This window comes from Syzygium oleosum, unplaced genomic scaffold (assembly GCF_021117445.2).
Source record: "Syzygium oleosum isolate NSW1041296 unplaced genomic scaffold, Sole_v2.1 Sole_v2.13, whole genome shotgun sequence".
Taxonomy (NCBI): domain Eukaryota; kingdom Viridiplantae; phylum Streptophyta; class Magnoliopsida; order Myrtales; family Myrtaceae; genus Syzygium; species Syzygium oleosum.
Genome location: NW_026607497.1, coordinates 5,726,140 through 5,748,090, shown reverse-complemented (window position 1 = coordinate 5,748,090; position 21,951 = coordinate 5,726,140). Strand labels below are relative to the sequence as shown.

Genomic DNA, 21,951 nt, shown 5'->3' with positions numbered 1-21,951 from the left:
CTAAGCAAACGGGAGCTGGAGCTAAACTAGAAAGAAGACACAGGATTAACATGATCAAGTAATTTTTACATCGAAAGTTAAGAAGTGACAAGCCGCTGGAATGCTGATGTGCTTCACCACGATACCTGCACTGACAATTATGCAGTTCATTCATGTACAAAAGTCACCACGTATACGAGACATATTTTAACACCTAGCACGAGGTAAATTTATCGCAGACAATATTTCCACGGTTCCTGCAGTGGTGCTGAAAGCTGAACCTGTAAAAACCAAAGCTGTGAGGGAAAAGGATACCGATGAACACTGAAGAGACAAGTGAGGCAGAAAGTATGTACCCTGCGAATGAAAATCTGTTCCACAAGCTGTACACTTTGAAACCGCTTTGTCGGGAGCCTAATAAGTAAAAACCAAGGAGCATGAGTAAGTTCCATGGAAAACAAGGGTAATATTATCCTCTAAGGAAACCAACAATCTGATTAAACTCCCATGCTTTTAACAGTTAGTTCTCATCAAGAATGAGAAAAAAATGCATACAAAATGCCTGGCAAAACATGATAGAATACGATTTCAAAGGGTGAACTTTGTTACGCAAAAAGAATTTACCAAGAGACATTTGCATATGGCAACTATGATCGACTCGAAGACGACATGCTTGACATGTTTTGATCCGTATTATCACATCAAAAGACAAACTAGATGCTTCGAAAGAAAGAGGCGATTCAATGGTAAGACCGTTAGAGAACCAATCAAATGGGTGTGCAAAGACAGGAGGGAAGTATATCTGTGCCCAGATATTAGCAAAGCCAGAAGACTTCCAATCATAAATTGGATGATAATTATTATTGAATTCGGAGTTTTGGATATGGTAAATGGATTTCGCAACATAATTGCATAGATATTTTTGAAGGTTTTTGAATGAGCGAATTCAGTATGCTTGTTTCTTAATTAGAATATTCAGCGGGCCGTTTATTTAGATTTGGGGTTTTGAGTCAATTGCTGGATGAGTGGTATGTGACATAAGGTAGTAATCAAGTCGTTTGAAAAACTTGATCAATTGTATTCGAACTCAACCAACAAATGATGATCAGGTTCATCTACCATGTCCGTTATGTCAAGAGTATACTTATACATGTTCCTCAATATACAAGAATTAATCATCATCTTTAGTATGAAGAGCATAGTAAAAGAGCATAGTCGCCGTCATCTTCATCATCATGAGTATAGGTCGATCATGAGCTTCCCCAGCTGCTCCTGGACCATGATCTTGTAGACATTTTCAGTGGGATGATAGCTGTCCCAGAACACATATTTTGAGACATTCGAGCATGTCAAGAAATCCCACCGGTTGCACAAAACTGCGGTCTCTATTAGACCCGAGCCGCAGCACCCTCGGTCTGAGATTTCAAACCCTGTCACGATGGGAAACCAGAGAAATCTATTGTCACTGAAAGAACATCTAGCTTGAGACCTCTGTCTCTGGTACCGAGTTGAAATTCAGTGTGCATCCACCTTTAACGTCCAAAAGCTTTAATCGATTTATAAGTAATTTTCCACAACGACATCTTTGTGCCAAGTCTTACCATATTTTCTGGGATTCTTCACGATGTCGAGTACAAGGCCGTAGATGTCTATAAGGACCATCCTGGCACGAGGGAAGGCTCCGTTGAGGTGATGCAACTCCGATGACAACTTTGAGTTGAGCAGTTGGACCATTTGATTGTAATCCTCCGCACATCTTCTCTCGATTCCACCGGCCAGAGTTCTCTGTGAGGGTATGCACCCAAGGGGAGTCAAGCTGAAGACGCCAATCTTCCGAGCACCCTTTGCGTGTAGTTCCTAGAGTGGTCACATGGGACGGGTTAGGGCACATTAGCACGTCCTCTTGGAGACTCCAGCTTCTCTAGTGCAGCTCGACAAACTATGTATGCACACAGTGCCATTCATGAATTTGATAATAAAAAGCTTGTTGAGAACAGGTGCTTGGTTTCATGGTTTCCCGATAATTCAGACGACAAGCCGACATTAATGGTATGGATAGCTACATAAACGATCAAAATCCACACTGGTTCATTAAATGTGAAGTACCTGCAAGAAGGATGAAGCCGAACGCACTAGAAGTTCCATGTAGGAAGAAACGCTGTAGCCAAATATCCGCGTGGGTGTACGAAAATAGGTATTCACAATGTCATCACTCCCTGCAGACACGATGTACAGGCCATTGGCAACAATAGCATCTGCTCTCTCCTTTCCTATCAAGCTCTTCAGCTTCGTTTTGTACTCATCGAAGAGTCGTAATTGTTTCGACATGGGTATAACGAACTGATTTCAACCCGAGAAAAGAGAGGAACCATCAGCAGTGTTGATAACAGTGGTTTGGTGAAAGGTAGTTTTCTTACTGCAAGGATCGAAAATTTGTTTACCACGAGTTCCGATGTCAGAGGATCAAATCCTGCGCCAGCTGAGGCGAAGTTGACACCTCCGATGAGGTCTTGAAGTTGCAGGTTCGGGTCGAGAAATGCGGGCAACAGTTCTTTGATCCCCAGTTGTTCAGCTGATGGATGAAACAAAATAAAGCAGCTTAAGCTTAAATCATAATGATAAGTTTTCAAACTTGAAGTAAAACACGAGATGATTAATCACACAAATACAAAAGAATCTTATATTGTCGTTCATTCCTTTGAATTTGGAGAACTTGGAAAAAGGACAAATAAATGAAGCTCAATCGCAATGCAATATGCAGAAAGTAAAGAAAGTGATTGAAGTATAATTGTTTTGGTGCTACCAAAGAAGTCCGAGGGAATCTTGCCATTGCTGAACCTCCCGGTCGGAATTCGTCCCATGAAATCCCTTCCATACGGAGGAAAATTACTCCTAACCAGAGTAATGAGGTTGTTGTTGTTGCCTGTGTCCAATATGGAGTCACCAAACGTGAAAACAGCGGAGATTGTTGCATTTTTTGGCACCACAACCTCGGCTTGCAGTGTGCAAATTCGCATCATGAGGAAGAGAGAGAGAGGAATTAGAGACTGTACCAAGAATTGGACCATTTTTTTAAAATGGGATGAGGCCAAAGTAGCTAGAAATAAGTTAAATGAAACAGGAGGGCAGAAAAATCAACTGAGAATGCTCCATTGGATGCATATGCATGGCCCTTTTTATATGTGAACGTTCTCAGTGGGACAAACTTCAGACGCTATTGAAGGACAAAGCTAATTCTAAAAGAAGTGGAAAAAGATTTAGGGAACATAAAAGCAAATAAAACGTTAATCATGGGAAAGATACAGCAGCTGATATTCACGAGTTTTCTGTTTCATGGGACAACAGAAGCCAAGAGATCATGCGTTTTGAGTTTGGGAAAATCAATGATCGATTAGTGTTGGTATCAAGGGAATGCGATTCACACGCAACAAAATATGCATGTTCATAAATCAGGCCTTTCAGGCTTTCTCTGTGAGCATTACCGCTACAGACCCAAATACTTTCCTGACATGTTTGGCAGTGCAGATTGGAATCGCCATTCGGGGAAAAATTCCTCGACTCGAAAGAGCTGGAGCGCTCATTTTAGAATGAATAGGCATTCCGTCAAATGACGAGCATTCCCTATTATACTTTGTCCAATCTCGACCAATTGAATGCCCCGGGGTGGAAGAGAATCGGCTTTTCACTAAGTTCCATATAGGAAAAGGAAAAGCATAGCATGTAGTCACTGGTGTCTCGCTCACAACCATGAAGAAAAACCTCAGACAGTTATTTCTGGTACTTGTGGCATGCTTTAATAATGGGAAAGCCCAACTAGACACCCGAAATTATAGTGAGATTAATGCCAGAAGTATAGAAACCTTTTGCAAGACGCTGAGTACTTGTCAGAGATTGAGCTAACAATATGACTACAAAAGGCAATGAAAACATGTCGTATTCATGTTGAACTCAATTGGTTATGATTGTGTTGCCTATGGAAGTTCCATAAACAATGACCCATAACAATGATTAATCTGGTTACAGGTACTGATAGCCTGATATATTTTCCTCTTTAAGAATTGCAAATGTTTGAGGCTTGTTTCATTTAGTTTAAAGAGTACATTTTCTCAATTTCCTTCTTTTTCCATTAACAAAAAATGACAGAAAATCTTGATATTCGCATTTCTTTGTAGCCTTGACAGTTTCATCCCAAGCTGGAACTTCAAACAAGCAGCCCTGCTGCGACAAGCATAAGAAAGCAAGCAAGATGAGGTGCTTACAGCTTACTAGTCACATTGATGACAGCATATATCACACATCTACTGTATCACGTGGCATTGACACGTGATGAAACAAACCGATCGACAGAGATATTTTAAAACTGCAAAAAAACTAACCATCCAATCAGTCAAGACAGAGCACAGATAAACCATCTTTTTGGGGGATGATGGTACACAATGGGAAATCAGTGAGACGGCAAGATCATACTTTTGACAGGAGATGACCATTCAAAGTGGCTTTGCAAGAGCTGAATGTTACAGGCAAGAACCCCCCCAGCAATTAGTAGATGTCAGGAAATCAACACTAAACTGAAGCTCCCTCCGAGCAATGGTAAGCAGATAGGAGATATGGGTATCAGAGAGTCATTTCATCCTCTGTTTGGCTGAGGTAAACTGCCACCATTTATCTAGGATCAATTTTTTTGATAATGATCAGTCTGGTATGCTATTCAATAGTCTATTTATTTCACCTTGATGACGAGCAGTTCTGCAGCATTTCAGCTTGCAAGTTCTGACAGAGCATCAAAACTAGACAACTTGCACAGTTCCTACCCTTTTCTCAAGCATGTCAATTCAATATCATGTGGTCATAATCCAAGTGATTGCATGTGATAAAGGAAACAAAATGATCTGCCACCAATATAACTGAAGAAAGCTAACACCCTACCTCAAAAAGAATTGGAACTTGGCCCTGTTACATGTACGGAACTAAAAGGACCAGTTAGACCAAACCGTAGGAGCTGTTAAATCAGGCATTCCCATCAATTACGTACAATGACAGGGCGCAGGTTGAGTTTCTTGCCTACATGGAACTTGATAAGATTTGGCTTGAAAACGATCCCATCTGGACTGGCCCTCAATTGACCCACTGAGACTCAAACCCCAGCTCAGTTCATCATTGCAATCATCAGAGTTCACTTTCCATTCTACGTGTTAGGGATTTGACCTTTTCATCTCCATCCACGCACCGAGTCTTGTATCCTCGTCCAGTTCCGACTCCAGCATCAGAGCGACAGATCCAGATGAGACATTACATAATAATTATAAATTTGGATGAAAATTATTGTTGAGTTTGGATTATCGGATACTATAAATAGGTTCCTTAATTGCATAAATACTTTTGAAGTTTTTTAAATGAGTAAATTCGGTATGCTTGTTTTTCTATTAAAGTAATTAGTGGACTGTTTTTGAAGTTTTGAGTTAATGCTAGATGATGGTATGTGACATAACACAGTAATGAACTCATATAGATAACTTGGTCTATTGTATTCGAACTTAACCAACATCTGTCATTCCATGTCGGTTGTATCCAGGGTATACTTATACATATTCCTCCACATACAAGAATTAATTATTGTCCGTAGTATGAAGAGAACAGTAAAATATCATCGTTGTCGTCGTCATCATGAGCATAGGTCGACCAGGAGCTTCGCCAGCAGCTTCTGGACGATAATCTTGTGGACACTTTCTGTTGGACGATAGCTGTCCCAGAACCCATATCCTGAAACATTCGAGCATGTCAAAAACTCCCACTGGTTGCACAAAAACGCCGTCTCTATTAGACCCGAGCCACAGCACCCTCGGCCTGAGATTTTGAACCCTGTCGCGATGGGAAAGCAGAGAAATCTATTGTCACTGTGAGAGAAAATCGAGCTCGAGACCACCATCTCCAATACCGAGTTGAAATTCAGTGTGCAACCACCGTGAACGACCAAAAGCTGTAATCAGTTTACATTTAATTTGTTGCAACGACATTTTTGTACCGAGTCTTACCATATCTTCTTAAATTCTTCAGGATGTCGAGTACACAGCCGTAGGTGTCGGCAAGGGCCATCCTGGCATGAGGGAAGGCTCCCTTGAGGTGACGCAACTCTGATGATAGCTTCCAGTTGAGCCATTTGATTGTAATTCTCCACACATCTTCTCTCAATTTCACCGGCCAGAGTTCTCTGCGAGGGTAAGCACCCGACGGGACACGTGAAGACACCAATCCTCCTAGCACCCTTTCCGTGTAGTTCCTAGAGCAATAACACGTGATGGGTTAGAGCACGTTAAGATGTCTTGGAGATTCTAGCTTCTCTAGCGCAGTTAGACAAACTATATATGCGCAGGGTGCCATTCATGAGTTCGATGATCGAAAGCTTGTTGAGAACAGGTGATCGGTTTCTTGGTTTCCCGATTGCTCGGACGAAAAACCGACATAAATGGCATGGATAGTTACATGAACGATCAAAAGCCACGCTGGTTCATTAAAATTAAAGTAGCTGCAAGAAGGGTGAAGCCGAACGCACCAAAAGTATCGTGTAAGAACAAACGCTGTACTCCAATATCCGAGTCGGGGTATGAAAGGAGGTATTTGCGATGTCACCACTCTGCAGCCACGGTATACAGGCCGTTGGCAACAATAGAATCTGCTCTCTCCTCTCCAATAAAGCTCTTCAGCTTTGTTTTGTACGCAAATACAAACAATCATTTTTTAGGAAAATATTTTTCTAATCATTCGTTTTCTGCGAAACAAATGAAGTCTAAGTTTGAATCCTAATGATTAGCGTTCAACAGGAGGATAGAAAAATCAAGTGAGTACACTCCATCGGGTGCAAGTTAACGTTCTCAGTGGGACAAACTGGAGACGCTATGGAAGGAGAAACTTAATTCTACAAGAAGTGGAAAGAGATTTAAGGAACATAAGACAGTTAAAAACGTTAGCCATGTGAACGATACAGAGACTTAACATTCGCAAGTTTTCTGTTTCATGGGACAACAGAAGCCAAAAGATCTTGCGTTCCGAGTTCGGGAAATTCAATGATGGATGTGCGTTGGGATCAAATCAAGGCCATTCAGGTCTAGGCTATTCAGGCTTTCTCGTTAGACTATGGTAGGCATTGCCATTACAGACCCAAATAGACTAATTTGGTGGGTAGGAGTGAGGCCGCCCCTGAATGGAATCGCCATTCTGAGCATAATTCCTCAACTCAAAAGAGCTGGAGCGCCCATTTTAGACGGTGCACGACGATGAATCCCTTTCTGTAGTATGGAAAACACCTGACCCATGGCATAAATGAACATGACCAAACTGCATCCCGACACAATTAAGCCACTTTATTGCAACTTATCCCCCGGATCTTGCTGATTATGAGTTATGCGACAGTGAACGCCTAAGCAAACGGTAGCTAAAATTTAAACGCCAAAGAATATACTTGCAAAAATGAAAAGTAAAGAAGTTACAGGATCAACATGATCAAATAATTTTTACATCGAAAGGTAACTAGTGACAAGCCACTGGTATGCGATATGCATCACCGCAATACCTGCACTGACAATTCTGCACTTCATCCATGTACAAAAGTCACCATCACACTCAGCACCAACTCAAATCTCAATATACAGTTTTATATCGTGAATAACCGACATTGGCTCAGGTTTTCCAAAGAAAACAAAGGAATTTACTAAATACTTCGCTAATCCTCATTGTACCCATCCAAAGCCCTTTTCCACATATGCTAAACAATTCGAAGAAGTTATAAAGCAGAAGCCTCCTCGCCCAAAGAGGGTGGCACTAGTGAGCACTCACGAGGAAGGGATGCTGGCACACTCCACATTCAATAGTCTCAGAACCAGAGGTCGGAACCTGGACCTGCAATTATCCCAGAACAGACCCCCTTTAATATCTAAGTATTAGACAATAGGACCAACATAACATCTCTGAGCTGCTGTAGGTTAAGGGTCTCAGACCTGCAAATGAACAGTGCATATGGGACAGGCAACTTCCTTCATCCTCCTTCCAGAACCATCTGACTGGGAGCCTGTAAAAAGACAGCTCTTCTGTCAACAATAGACACAAGCTCAACTAACATTGAGCCAAAAAAGGGTACTTTCATGACAGAATCCCTGAGATACATTAAAAAGATGGATCCTCTGAAAATAAACAGCTGCGATGAGGACAGTGTATCCAGTTAAGATTAAAAAATTACCTACTGATCCTTTACGATTCTTCTCCATCTCCTCCTGTCACAGACAAATAATGTCAGAAAATTATAGCATGATAACACACTTCCTTCAGAAGAGCCTCAAAAAGGATTGCGCAAAGTTGTCGCAAGACTTTGCCACGAAGTAATTACAGGGAAAACATGTATACGAACATTTAAAATATCCATGAAGCTATCTAAGCAAAGTATCAGAAAGACTACCTGAAGCTTTCTTGCAAGGTCCTCATGACTCTGAAATCCCACCGGTTTACTAGATGTTTCCTTCGCATTGCTCAGTCTCTGAGTAACCTCAGCCTACAAAACCACATTGTTTAAAGTGACAAGGTATGAGGAGTGCAATATGCCAGCCTCTTGCAAGTCATAATAGGTCTCAGGCCCCAGCACATACTAACATACGTGTGGAGTTTCTACATTAACTTCAAAGAAACTAGAAATATACCAAACAACGGTCACAAACGCGAACTGGTTGAGCATTCTCTTCGGCAGTTAGGGCAATTCTACCATGGGTACATTTATCGCAGAAAATATCTCCACAATTCCTGCAGTGGTGCTGAATCCAAAAAAACCACAGATATGAAGGAAAAGTATACAGATGAACACTGAAGAGACGAGTGGTGATAGAAAGATGTGTACCCTGCGAATAAAAGCATTAAAATCCGTTCCACAACCTGTACACTTCGAAACCGCTTCATCGGGAACCTAATAAGTAAAAACCAAGGAGCATGAGTAACTTTGATGGCAAACAAGGGTGATGTGATATTCTAAGAAAACCAATGATTTAATACTTCCACGCTTTTGACAGTAATTTCTCATTAAGAATGAGAATAAATGCATACAAAACGCCAGGTAAAACACAATATAATATGATTTCAAAGGGTGACAATTTTTTAACATATAAAAAATTAACTGAGAGACATTCGCATACGCTGACTATGATTAACTTGAAGATGACACGCTTGACATGTTTTGATCTATATTTTCATAAAACATGATGATGACATAAATGACCAACACAAGTACAATCAAACAACCAAAAGAAAAAAAAAACACAATTATGATGGCATAGCACAAGTTGTTAGCCAATTTTGGTCTGCACAAGATCTCTATGTAGCTAGTAGTCCAAGCCCACATAAAGGAGGAGGTCCGGGATACAAAAGGATATCGACATCTATGATTATCAGATCTTCTGTGAAATGGACAATAAAATAAGGATTATGAAGTGCAAAATCTTGTAGAGTACTTTGTACTAACTCTGGAAAAATCCTCACGCCAGCTACACTGGTTGGTGAATGTTTGGTTTTCAAGGTAGCAAATATGCATAAGCAATTTGAAGACGTTTGGTGCAAGTGTGATTGCTCGAGAATTGATATAGCTCAAAACGAATATCTTTAAAAAGTTGGAAGGGCCACATAACATAAGCTGATAAAAACCTGCTTAAGAATCCATCTTTTCAAAAGACTACCACTAGATGCTTCAAAACAAAGAGGCAATTTTATGGTAACACTGTAAGAGAACCAATCAAACAGGTGTGCAAAGACATAAGGTGAGTATATCTGTACACAGACTCCAGCAAAGCTTGAAAAATTCTAAATAGTCTAAAATTTCCATCCCATTTGCCTAATGGAGCTTCCAAGTTCATGTAAAGGCATGTGTGCAAGTCCACATGGAGCAAGTTTGTTTCTTCAATAGAGTTTCACAAATCTAGGCAGAATCAAGATCTCCAAATAATCCTGTTTTCACAAAAGCCTACTTGTAAACCATGGCAGGAAAAATTAAACAAAGCTTAAACTAGCTGCCATGGACTGACGGAACTTTTAGCTCAGCATCAGGTCAAATGCCACAAGCAACAAAAAGACTACCGTATGCTTTCCCAAATAGACAATGCAATAAAATAACATCAATTCCATCAGCATACAGAAAAAGAAAAAAAGAAAAAAAATGGATTTTGGGTTATACCCAGTGATCTTTCTCTTCAATGCCAGGCTTCATCCGATTCATCCAGTCAGCAAAACCTTTCTTCCTCTCTGCAGGCTGTTCAATTGTCTTTAAAGGATCAGAAGGCCTGCTCCTTCCACCCATTTCCTTTAACTGGAGCACGTAAAACATTTACTGTCAGTCCAGAAAGCACATAAGCCACCAGCTGAACCATGGAGCTATTTTCTGTTGATGGCCCAATGCAGGGATATGGATCCTTATATGAATTTATTTCTTTGCGAGTATGGACAACATGTGGTCCAACAGTTTAAGTGCACAAGTGCATCTCAACCCTCGGACTCCTGTCAAATGTTCAAATCTCACAAAGACCATCGGTTCAGTAGATGAACGGCTGTTATGAGCAATGTACATCCAATAGTAAGTCCGTGGATGAAAATTCTAAAAACTGGAATGCCAGTTTGGCCATAAACAATTTAGTAGTCCAAATCTGACCAGACCAAAGACCAGTTCCGGTCGAACCGGTCAAACCAGTGAGGTTTCAAAGTTTGGAAACGAATGAAGGCCTGGCTTGCGTTCTTGCAGGCCTTGCAAGTCCCATCAATATGCACATGAAAGAGAGGACTTAGGCCTCACACCAATACGCATATGAAAGTGAGGAAAAAGGCATGAAAATACTCAATATCTAGGCGACGGCTATAAAGTGTAAGAATCCGTTCATAAGTGGCAATAAATCATAACATATTAACATAACAGGGTAAAAACTTTTCTTAAGACATACACATTGGACAAGCCTTGCCACTAATTTATTCATCTACTACACCATGCCCATAATTGGTACATACAGGTGTAGCATTCTACCTGAACAGTCGCAGCTGTCACCGTATCAAGGAGTGTGTTGGTTGTGTAACGATTTGATTGTAATCGAATACGCCTTGGTTCAATATCCACAGAACTCTTTGACCAAAATGAAAATATAGAGGAATCCGTCACCTGCATGGCACCATGCATCCATAGGTCAACATTAAGTTAAAAATGGTAAAAGAACATGTAAACAAGGACAAGCAACTCACTTCACATCTTGTGATGGTCTCCAAAGGGTATATCCTCAAAGTCCGACTTGTCGAAGGATCAAGCATACGAATTCCATCCAAGCCTATCTGAAAAAGAATATGTAACATCAAGAGTTAGTCACAAAAGAATCAACCACCAAATGACTGAAGGATAGAAGCAAGAAAGAGACAAAACAATCTACTATATTGTCGCAAATCTTGTCTACAATAGGTATGTTACAACAAAACAAAGAGATAATATTAAGAACATGTTGAGGAGATAATCTGAAGAGTAATGAAATCAGTGAGTTCAATAAAAGGTGTTCTCCACCCCATATTCCTTCCCCACCCCCCCCCCCCCCCCCGGGGCGTAGGGCAACAAAATACACATGAGTGCACGCACACCACGATTTAGCGATGCCAAAGGGAATTATGACAGTTTACTAATAGGTGTTCTATTCCTCCTCTTTCAATAATTGGCATTCAGCAAGAGGGTGGGATAACTATTAACGTGATCGAGAAATGGATGAACAGCTTGTTCAATAAAATTGTAAAATAAGTTCTGGGAATTTAGACACTGAATATGTTTGATTTGTATGGTTTTTAAGTTATTTTTTTCCAAATCTTGCAGTGCTTATAATTTGATTTTTATTTAATGCAAAACACAAGAAATCTTTCAGAAAATTGCAAATATTGACATGTATATACCTATAAAATGTTACATTTTCATATAAGTAGGAAAGAAATTTTTTTAAGAAAACAAAACAAGTGCTTATATTATGATAACATTAAGTATTGAGGATGAAAACAAAAGGTTGTTCAATAAAAGCTGAAAAATGAACATTGCATCTTATTAGTTTCTCAACAAAACGGAGTTGTGGATATGATTGATAGATTTTAGCAATATAATTGGTAAAAGTTCTAACCTCCACAAGAGCTTTTCCGTCAAACAAATTAACTAACTACTTCCTGACTTCATCTCTTGAGAGAAATTTTTGCTTAAATGAATCTGTCAAGCCAAAATTAGTCAGTATTACCATACTACTTTAATCTTATCAAGTGTTGAATTTTTCAATTATCAGCAGTTAATTAAGTTGTCAAACAGGACCTAACTATTTGGGCTAATATGGTACTAACAAGAAACCTTCCAGGTATACCAATTTTCACCGTTCCACTTTTAGCTAGTCTACATTGTTTACTAACTTTTTCTACAGCAAACGCAGTCAGTGTCCTTCCCCATTAAATGATTTGGTCAGTAACAGTTATATTATTAATTGATTATGAAAATTTATGTAATTCTTTTGGTATTAGTCTTTTGAAGGCATCTACAAACAGTGATGCTAGCATCGCATTAATCTCTAACATCTACATTCCTCATAATCCCACATAATTTTAGGATAAATCCACCCAACACATCTGTCAAGCAATTATTTAGTCAAACAACGATCTTCAAGACATTAAAGATCAAAAGGCCATATCTTCAACTTCTTAAGACATGAGCTCATGGAAAAACATATTGGAATTACCATCTAAGGCAGGCAATCCTTTTACTTGCTTCGTTAATAAGCAAAGAGTATAATAGGAACTGGAATAATGAAGACAATACGAAATTACAACCTTGCATCTCTTACGAGCTATCAGTGTAGGATGTGCTAAGGTCTTTTGGAACTAAAACAGGTGTTGCCCAAAAACAGAAAATTTCTTTGCTTTGGATTTTAAAATGATTATGGCAGTTCAGCCAAAAAATCAGTTACTTCAGTTCACTTGCAGTGAAGAATCACAATGAAAACTATCATAATATTACAACTCGATCAGTCGTGAGCTGTAATATATTCAGCTGCACGGGTCAATTTCTACCCAAACATTGCAGGTTTTTTTTTTATTTTTTTAATGAATCACTTTGATGCTCAGACAGTCCATCTGTCCTAGAACCCCATAGAATCTTGGGTTAGCCTCTGATTTAAGACGAACTAATTATTAAATGAGTCCAATTCAGTAGCACTGAAATACTAACGACGAACTTACTACTCTGCACTATAAACTTCTAGAGGTAGAAATTAAGCAAATTGAACAAGCAAATCTAAACGAAAAGTGAACCGTCATTGACAAACCTGACAGAGAACATCCATTGTACTTTGAGAACCACTTTCAGGCAAGAGCTTCACCCTAAACTTCTGGACCCCACTCTTCACATCCTGCTGCGTCTCCGCCTTGGGCACTGCTCTTACAATCTTCGGTGAGCTGACTGAAGAATCCTTCCCAGAAGGAAAACTGATTGGTCTTCCATAATCATCGAACGCAGAAGACCAGGTCGATGATTTCGAAGAAGTGCCTCGAGCACCATATGGCTCGACTTTCCCTCCTTCATAAGCATACACGCCATCTCCAAACGCATCGTCCCGCCTCGAACCCGAGCCATACTGCGAAACATCCGATTGCTTCCTGTAGAAATCCGACCCATAATCGGACATGCTACGACCATATCCTCCGCCGTACCTATCATCGAGGTACGAGCCACCCTGATCGTACTTCACGGAATTATCATACGCCGGCTCATACGGCGGCGGGTTGTACGGAGCTGACGAGGCATAGACGGACGAGTAAGGCGGGTTCGTGCTCGGATTGGGGACCGAGCTAGGGTTCAGAGCAGGGGGCGGCGCGATCGCGGACTGCGGAGGGTAGCTCGCAGCAGCCTGATGCTGATCGTAGGGCCCGGGCGGAGGCACGGGCGACGGGCCGGGCGGGGGAGGGGCGTAGTAAGACTGCTGCTGCGGCGGAGGCGCCTGGTACGGGGCGTGAGAATCGAACGGAGGGAAGGAGGACGGAGCCTGCGGGGTGGAAGGGGCGAAGGGGGGCGGCGGCGGCGGCGTCGGCGGGGCTTGCGGATTGGAATTGGAGATCGGAGGCGGGGCGTAGGAAGGGGCGGTCGGGGGGGCGACGATCGGATCGGGGATCGGCGGAGCGTTGTAGGGAGGGTAGCCGGAGAAATCGGAGGGGGCGTAGCCGGAGGAGAAGGGCGGCGCGGAGGCGAAGGAGATCGGGGGGTGATCGGCGGCGCTAGGGTTCGGGCCGGGGTTCGGCAGGTGAGGGTAAAGGTAGTACGGAGCGGAGGTGTAGTCGCCCTGCTGCATGATGAGAGAGAGAGAGAGAGATTGGGTTGGTTTGTTGGTCGAAGAGGAAGAAGGAGAAGAGGAAGAAGGAGAAGGAAGATGATTCTGTTGCTTAGGAACGCGGAAATGAGAAGAGAGAGAGAGAAGGGGGGGATTGGGTGGAGTCTGGTGCACGCGAAGTTACGGTGAGCCGGCGTGATTGAATTATTTGTTCCGTGAGGTCAAGGTCAAGATTGGAATTTCGGTTCCGGGGGTGGGGCGGGGGGACGTGGACACGCGGCACCGACGGGAGAGGCCCGGGGCGGGGGACCAAAGTCAAGTCTCCTCCGGCGTCCGATAGTGGCTTTGGTTGATTTTTGGGAAATTATACGATGGTTTCCACTCCAGCGATTTAACGCAAACCGATTCGGTACGTAATCTGCACCGTTAGAATACAGTAAATTCAAATTGTGTACACAATCCTTCGCGCAGGATTTCGAATCGTGAGGATATTCGACCTCGCGAGACTGAATTGCTAGATGTGGAGGATGTATCTAACTTGTCGTTTATAAAAACTAATAAAAAAAACTTATAATTATTGAGGACAATTACTGAGGAGAAATAACTTCACGAGAATTTGAGGTATTTTACTATGCTATTTTGTTTAATTAGGTGCGGAAATGCAGAAAAGGGAATGTGAATTATTCCAAGAGTAAACAGTGTTGGCCTGTTGGAAAAAAACTGACCAAAGGATCCAGCCAAGGGTCAAAATCCCCAAAAAACGCAGAAAAAATCGCATTCTTGAAGAAGAACATGAGTAGAGTAGGCGTCCATTGCCGTTCGATCCATATGACCAAAACCTCGTGGTTAAGGACAGATATAGTGGTCATTTGCATACAGAGAAAACCTCAGTTAGAAGTTGCACACACACGGCTCTCATTTACCTAAATGTCTCCGCAGATGCTACGTCAACTTCTGTGGCGTTTAAGAAGCTTCTCCATAGTCAAGCAGCAGCGGAAGGCGATCCTAGGACCGTAAACGGCAAAGCAAGCATCAGGTCACTGAGCACATACATTCCATAGAATGCACCCATCGCTTGCAAATGAATTGCTGGCTTATAGCGCAATCTGCGCATACAATTTATTTGAAATGCGTACCGAAATGGTAAAAGTAACTTATTGACACAGCACTCTCTCACTGCTATAAAGAACAGCAGAAATAGCCCAAAATGCTGACAGAAAACAGAAAAAAGGAAGAAGGGGAGGGGGGGGGGGTGTGGTGAGTAAGATTCTTATGAGACTCAGGGCATCGCCGACTCCACAAAATCATCCGCCGCCTTCTAATATCTTTCCCTAGACTTGTGCCACGACTAAGTCATTACCCTAGCAGAATCCCCCACGGCACGTTGCATTCTGTCATACCATTCACCTATCCGAGTATGATCCACCATATCTTTCCCAGATTGGAGGTGCCGGATTGGCCTCAGCACGCCAAAAACAGCAAGATCAGCTAAATTAGGCTTTACACCACCTGTTGCAGACAACCACCAGAAAAGAGAGTCAAGTCTTTCAGCAGTCTTCTTGTGCTTCTGACCAACCAATGAGCAGAACCAATCAAGCTTACCACAATATGGCCTTCCCTTTAAGGCGTCCACCCATGTTTCGGCAGCTTCGTACAAGGCTGCGCGTTCATCTGTAATATTGTGTCTCTTCTTCAACTTCTTCGACACTAAATACATGGCTGCAGCTCCGCTGTACTTAGCAACTAACCTCTCCATGAAGCTGAAGTTGCCTAGAATTGTGGATGCTCATCAAACTATAATCATAATGTATTGTAGTATATAGAGCAAGCACAATAGTAAATAAGTAAACCATTTCCTCGCAATTAGCAGAATAAATACACAAGGGTATACAGAAAGGTGCACTTTAAAACTATTATCTGTTGAAATTCTAGTACATGAGAAATAGACAAGATCAGAGAGAAAAAGAAACGACAAACTAAACCAAGCAACACTGGAAATAGATTAAACTAGAGTATAGATCCCGTAGACGCTTAGAACACACTAGAAATAGATGAAACTGGAGTATGGCTATTGGATCCCATAGGCACTTCAACTATAGGTCCTAGAGCCAAACCCAAGCCGAACAATAAATTTCAGTGAGTCTAGTACTAAAAACGATCAAAAGAAATGAAAGATCCTGATTAGCAGCAACGTTAGCCCAACCACAAAAGGTTAGATCAGTCACGAAAAAAAAGGAAGACCACATGGATGTTGATTAAGTCCTTGTAGCGCCTTTGCACGTCTACTGTTATATCGTGTATAAGTTGCAGACTTTTGCCACAGTGTATAACTCTTAGTGTCATAATTGTCAACTCATTTTACTGGGTTGTGCATGTCCAAAGATGTGGGCATTCAGAAAATCTGAACTTGTTTATCTTCAAGAAAAGAAACTCCATAGATTCCCAGAAAGCTCTGGATATGCTCAAAACAGCTATGATCTGGGAATTAGGGATGGTTTCTGGATTCAAAACCCTGCTATACTCAAAACAGCTATGATCTAAGAATTAAGGATGCTTCAAAACTGATGTCCTGCGATAGACAACAATTGCGATACCATATCACTGCAGATATAAATGAAAACTTGAGCCGGTGGACCAAGCTCCCATGGGCTGGATCAGAGTTCACTTGCCTTTTCCTTAAACAAACAGCTTGACTCATGGTCAGCTCTTGCTGCTATACCAAAATAAACCTTCCCAGAAAAAATGCATTGCCAAGTCAACTACTGTGAACTAAAGCACAACGACACGCCTAGCTTAGCCTCACTACTCATGGCTCAGTACAAGGTAAACGATGATCATGCTCTTTGGAAATATAGATGCACATTCATAGGTTGAGGTTCCCATCGTTGACTTGCTAGCTACCAGTAAAGTGCACAATGCTTTCACACAGCTTGCAGGCAGCTCTTTCACTTGTAAAGAACTAGCAACTACAGTTAAGTATTAAAATAACGGTGACATCAAAATTTTCCACACTAATTGCTTGCTTTTGTTAGAATTGGAACAAGTTATCAACAGTTAGCAACTAAATGGGGTGAAAGTTAAAAAAAGAAAAGAAAAAGGGAACAGCCAGCGAGCTGCTTCCTCGAAAGACAGATACATTACCAAAAACAAAACAGGAGTACTGATGCATGAGTCATCCTTACCATGGGTAGTAATATAGTCAAATGACTCGAGGGCCTCTGAAGGAGTTCTGTATATATTTGGTGATAAAACATGAACCAAATGATTATCCACCCACCTACATCCAGTCATATTACACACCAATGGTGAGACGGATTGCGTGGAACTTTATAGGAGAAATTTAAGGGAACTTGGAGAAAAGGAAATGAAATGTCACAGAATCCCCAGAAACAGAAAGAGAATGACAGAGAAGTTAATTGTACCCATGCCACTTCCTCTCCTCCTCATCTTCCGCCAACTCCCCAGGATGAATTTTTTCGAACAACTGATCAATGATAGCTGCACACGCCAAAACCGGTCATTGCAGAGTGTGACTGAAAATCATAAGGACCTTTGAAGACTTGCGCATTCAGAAAAAAAGGCTGAATGCTCCAAAATTAGCTATTATTAATTGCATCAACATGAAAGATCGAACATTAGATAAAAAGGAATCAGGGAAATGATCAACAACCTGAAGAGTCATTCATCTGCCTTCCATCAACCATCAGTACAGGCACCTTCTTGTAATCAGACCATTTGATCTCTTTCTTGCTGATCGGGTTGACCTCCACAACTTTGTATGGGATTTTATAGTAATCCAAGAATGCTGAAAGGGGGGGGGAATAATCAAACAACATCGATCATGAGATAAATGACACCAAATGCGGGATACAGAATCAACAATAGCTAACAGACAAACTAACAATCATGATAGATACCATATCCCAGCAGCACAAGCAAAGCCACACTTCAGCATTTTACATTCTCTCATTTCAGTTTGGTCTTCCTGGTCAAGAACTATTTTCCTAAATTTTCTCTAGAACCTTCCAGGGCCAAAGTCCACTAACTACTTCCCCCCACAAATAAGAAGCAGCACATACTCAACACAGCGAAGCGCTTCGCTCGCTGAACCATTTTAGCTCCGCGGAGATTCTAGAGAAAGCTGAGTAGCTCACCTTTAACTTTGTTGCAGAAAGGGCAAGCCTCGTACTGGTAGAGGACGACGTCGTCGGGGAGAAACTTCGCCCCGCGCAAGCCCTCTGCCCGAGCCGCAGACATCGCCGCCGCGGCGGACAGGAGCCTGGCCCCCGCGACGCCATTGGACACGGAGGTTATCACCGGCCAACGCCGGCCGCTCGATACCTCGGAGAGCCACGGGGAGCTCGCGCTCGCCTGGGGATTGCGAAGCGCCGCTTGAAGAAGGCGGTGCTGGGCGGCGCCGGTGGCGGCCGCCCCGGCTACGGCGGCTCGGGCCAAAGTGGCGGCTCCTCTGATCGACCTCGTCATCGTTCGGATTCCGAAACCGGGGAGGCTTTTCAGCGCGAGAGGAATGGCGAGGATGCGAATGGCGAAGCGCTAGGTTGAAAGTGAAGCAGGGAAGAGTTTGAAACACGTAGAAGGTTCTTGTTCTCCGTGGAACTGGCGCGTGACGGAAAACGCTACGGTGGCGCGTGTTGCTTCAAGCCGTACGTTTGGCACCGATATTTCAGGGAAGATGAATTTTGGCCAAATTTATTGAGGAAGTTTTAACTCGTTCAATATCAAAATTTTAATAAATATTTAATTTATTTTTTGAATTTAAATTATTAATAAAATTGTATTAAATATTTTTATATAATTTATGAATTAAATTGAATATATATAAAAAGTTTGGGAACAACAGTAAACAAATTATGGGCGGGCCCGAGTAGGAGACCATTAGGCCCAATACAAGGACCGACCCGGCCGCGCTCGGGTTTTTTCTTTGTGGGCCTAAGCGGAGACGGAACTGGAAAGGGCATTATCGGAATATCACAGAACGCGCTTCATTAAGTCGGCAAGTTTCTCTATAAATACAAACCTGCCTGCAGCTACGGCAGCATAGAAAGAAATCGAAAGGTTTGGGGCTAGGGTTTCTACGTCTCCCGCGTTCTCCTCCGTAGTTCTCCTCCGTCTCTCTCTCGCTCTCGCGCTCGCGCTTCTGTGGCCGGATTTGCGCTCTGCTTCTCTCCAGCCTCACCTCGAGTTGGGATTGACTCGGGTTTTCGATCCATCCGCGCGCGCTCCCCGTGATCTCTCGTGGGTGAAAAGGGGCCGAAGCGAAAGGGCGGATTTTGGGGGGCACGATGTCTCGTTGCTTTCCTTATGCGCCTCGCGAGGGATGCGTGAAGAGGGGGACGCTGAGGGAGACTTTGATGGGGTCTCTTAAGGTTGGTTGAGAAATTTCGGTTTTTCTCTCGCGACTTGGGTCTTTGATTGATTGATGTATCGATGATGCCTGAGGGGCCTTGGATTCTTCGGGCCCCGTGATTGACGGGGGGTCTGTTTTAGCGATCTGTTGTACATTTGCTGGGTCTTGAGGTTGAGTGAACCCCAGGTAGAAGGTTGTATTGCGTGTAGGGGTAGACGTTGACTGTCCACGTATTTTCTGGATCTTGGAATAGTGGTTGCTCTGTTTTGTATATGATGAGGCAAGAGCTATGGAGTATGCAAGTGAAAGTAACGAACTCTGTCCATCTTCTGTGTTTTGTGAGGCATTGTTTTCAGATTTGCGCTCCATAACATCGATTCCCATCGGTATAGGACATAGCAATAGCAAATGCGGCCTAAGTGCCGATTTATTTCTTTTGGTGAAGATTGAAGTACCTGCCCGGTTGCCTTTGCTTGGTATTTGGTGCACAAGTAGTTCAATCTAAAATACGAATTACGCTGACTGAAGTGCTAGATGCACCTATCCTCTCTTTTGTGTTGGGTTAATTTCAATGATTTAAATTAAAATCGTTTTGTGAGAGGTCAAACTGCGCATAGAATTATCAATCCTGCTACAATGACAAGTTTACAATGATTAACAGTAAACTGGGTATATGGATTGTTTTCAATGGCGATGTAGTTTTGAAATGATGCTGTTAAAACAGCTGTTTCTGGTTACGCAGTTATTTCCTGAGATTGGCGAGCACACTCTGGTTTTATCTGTTTATTTTTACTTGTTTCGCATCCTTCTATGGATTTCTGAATTTGGTTTATTATTAATTGGATTTGATGATGAAATATATGAAAAATTATCGTATTAGCTGCCAATGCTATCCTCTTTTTAGATGTTCACTAGCAACAGGTAGAAAAAACGTTTTCTACCTCTGCCTATCATGTTTTTTCTGCTGGTTGAGGGAGGGTGAGTGGGTTGATCGGATCTGAATGTGTCTGGACCTTCATGTGGAAAGAACTAGAAAACTTGTCTTGTTGCGACCAATGCTTTGTGATAATGCTTGGTCGTGCTTGCTTCTTGGTTCCCTGGTCCCCTGGTTTCCTGTCTCTGTGCTAAATGTTCTTCTGGTGCTTCAAAGCTCCAGAAGGAAAAGGAGAAGGCGGCTGAGACAAAAAGAAGTAAGCCAAACAAGAGGGAAAAGGAGAAGACAGAAACCCACTGGAAACCCTTGGGCATTAATGATAGTAAGGTAAAGAGATCATCTCATGAGAAACCACCGGCAGGAGTGAGGAAAAGAAAAGTTTTTGATTCAGACTCCCCTCCAGCAAGTAAAGACTCCTCTGAGCAGGCGGAGAAGAGTTCAATTACAGAAGAGCATGAGCAACCAGTTGGTTACCTATCTGATGGGAGCAAGAGCAGCAACAAGAGTAGACAAGATGCCTCATCCTCTACCATCGAAAGACGAGGTAAGTTTTGCTCATTTGCATTAACATTGGAGCTGATTGGTGCTGGTGGTTGGACATGACTAATCTTTTCGTTTCTTTTTTTGACACCACAGGCAACATTCTCAGAATCCGGCTGAAACGAGCAGCAGCACCCGAGAGTCCACTTGTTGGACAACCCGAGTGCACTACATCCGGAAGAGCAGATTTTCCCCCCAAGTACCTGCGTGAGACAAGTCATGCGCCTTGTCAAATCAATACCCCTTCTGCTGATTCAAGGGAGCTTGTATTGGCGAAGCCAGAAACCTCTGCTCAATTGGATACAGCATTTCAAACCGTCCCTTCATCGTCCAGAAATGAATCGTCAGAGCTAGAATCCGCATATGAAGCTCTGATGGATCATTGGGTGCCCCTTCCTTTGGATCACGGACTCGATGAACCTGTCGACGAAGACTGGCTTTTCCAGACGAAGCGGGCGGAGGGCAAAGGCCCAAAGCGACCCAAAGCAGGGGACGATGTCGTAATCCCATCTTCGTGGCCGCCGCAAGCCCATTATTTGCCCGCGGCCGAGATTTATGCCCTGCCTTATACTGTTCCCTTTTGATTTTTTTTCCCCTTTTCAAATCACTTTGTAAAGCCGGCACAAACGTACATAAGTTGAGCAAAACGAAAGAGAAATTTTGTTCCTTTGCCTTGTCTAGTTTGGAAATGTCATTGCTTGATTCAAAGATAAAGAGGGAATGAATGGTCTCTGTGGGTCATCTCCTTTGACCCTGCTCATATGAAGTGATGTGGGTCATGTATGCTACAC

The 21,951-nt window shown here is 42.4% G+C and overlaps 4 protein-coding genes across 5 annotated transcripts; 1 reads left to right on the top strand and 3 right to left on the bottom strand.

Moving 5' to 3' along the window:
• Positions 1-361: 361 nt before the first annotated feature.
• Positions 362-3,322, bottom strand: LOC115675127 (GDSL esterase/lipase At5g42170-like). Of its 2 annotated transcripts, XR_008817784.1 has the most exons (6): positions 2,783-3,322; positions 2,421-2,551; positions 2,086-2,319; positions 1,581-1,836; positions 1,146-1,409; positions 362-393 (listed from the first exon to the last, which is right to left on the bottom strand). XR_008817784.1 is itself a non-coding variant. In XM_030597740.2 (5 exons), the coding sequence occupies exons 1-5, from the start codon at positions 3,045-3,047 to the stop codon at positions 1,213-1,215; spliced, it is 1,083 nt and encodes a 360-aa protein (XP_030453600.2). In that variant the 5' UTR covers positions 3,048-3,321; the 3' UTR covers positions 1,037-1,212. The 2 variants fall into 2 exon arrangements, 1 of the variants encoding a protein (XP_030453600.2); XM_030597740.2 differs by lacking the exon at positions 362-393 and having other exon boundaries at positions 1,037-1,409; positions 2,783-3,321.
• Positions 3,323-7,450: 4,128 nt separating this feature from the next.
• On the bottom strand, positions 7,451-14,398 carry LOC115675002 (protein FREE1). Its single transcript, XM_030597568.2, has 10 exons — positions 13,320-14,398; positions 11,230-11,316; positions 11,018-11,149; positions 10,181-10,312; positions 8,858-8,923; positions 8,664-8,774; positions 8,426-8,518; positions 8,210-8,243; positions 7,971-8,041; positions 7,451-7,872 (listed from the first exon to the last, which is right to left on the bottom strand). The coding sequence occupies exons 1-10, from the start codon at positions 14,337-14,339 to the stop codon at positions 7,795-7,797; spliced, it is 1,824 nt and encodes a 607-aa protein (XP_030453428.1). The 5' UTR covers positions 14,340-14,398; the 3' UTR covers positions 7,451-7,794.
• Positions 14,399-15,373: 975 nt separating this feature from the next.
• On the bottom strand, positions 15,374-18,902 carry LOC115675205 (uncharacterized). Its single transcript, XM_030597806.2, has 6 exons — positions 18,473-18,902; positions 17,989-18,123; positions 17,741-17,816; positions 17,501-17,595; positions 15,921-16,088; positions 15,374-15,827 (listed from the first exon to the last, which is right to left on the bottom strand). Exons 1-6 carry the CDS (start codon positions 18,801-18,803, stop codon positions 15,667-15,669), a joined length of 966 nt encoding a protein of 321 aa, XP_030453666.1. The 5' UTR covers positions 18,804-18,902; the 3' UTR covers positions 15,374-15,666.
• A 471-nt stretch (positions 18,903-19,373) lies between these two features.
• LOC115675082 (uncharacterized) lies at positions 19,374-21,827 on the top strand. The gene is made up of 3 exons (XM_030597695.2): positions 19,374-19,705; positions 20,837-21,164; positions 21,257-21,827. The coding sequence occupies exons 1-3, from the start codon at positions 19,622-19,624 to the stop codon at positions 21,742-21,744; spliced, it is 900 nt and encodes a 299-aa protein (XP_030453555.1). The 5' UTR covers positions 19,374-19,621; the 3' UTR covers positions 21,745-21,827.
• Positions 21,828-21,951: the final 124 nt, after the last annotated feature.

Coding starts and splice junctions, on each gene's coding strand:
- LOC115675002 (XM_030597568.2), bottom strand. CDS start 14,339: ATGCAGCAGGGCGACTACACCTCCGCTCCGTACTACCTTTACCCTCAC. Junction 11,317..13,319: donor CAATGGATGTTCTCTGTCAG/GTTTGTCAATGA, acceptor ATTCTTTTTCAG/ATAGGCTTGGATGGAATTCG. Junction 8,244..8,425: donor ACCTTGCAAGAAAGCTTCAG/GTAGTCTTTCTG, acceptor TGTCTGTGACAG/GAGGAGATGGAGAAGAATCG.
- LOC115675082 (XM_030597695.2), top strand. CDS start 19,622: ATGTCTCGTTGCTTTCCTTATGCGCCTCGCGAGGGATGCGTGAAGAGG. Junction 19,706..20,836: donor CTTTGATGGGGTCTCTTAAG/GTTGGTTGAGAA, acceptor GGTGCTTCAAAG/CTCCAGAAGGAAAAGGAGAA. Junction 21,165..21,256: donor CTCTACCATCGAAAGACGAG/GTAAGTTTTGCT, acceptor TTGACACCACAG/GCAACATTCTCAGAATCCGG.
- LOC115675205 (XM_030597806.2), bottom strand. CDS start 18,803: ATGACGAGGTCGATCAGAGGAGCCGCCACTTTGGCCCGAGCCGCCGTA. Junction 17,817..17,988: donor GCAGATGAATGACTCTTCAG/GTTGTTGATCAT, acceptor TGGCGTGTGCAG/CTATCATTGATCAGTTGTTC. Junction 16,089..17,500: donor TGACTATATTACTACCCATG/GTAAGGATGACT, acceptor CCACAATTCTAG/GCAACTTCAGCTTCATGGAG.
- LOC115675127 (XM_030597740.2), bottom strand. CDS start 3,047: ATGGTCCAATTCTTGGTACAGTCTCTAATTCCTCTCTCTCTCTTCCTC. Junction 2,552..2,782: donor GATTCCCTCGGACTTCTTTG/GTAGCACCAAAA, acceptor TTCATCCATCAG/CTGAACAACTGGGGATCAAA. Junction 1,837..2,085: donor CGGCTTCATCCTTCTTGCAG/GTACTTCACATT, acceptor TGACCACTCTAG/GAACTACACGCAAAGGGTGC.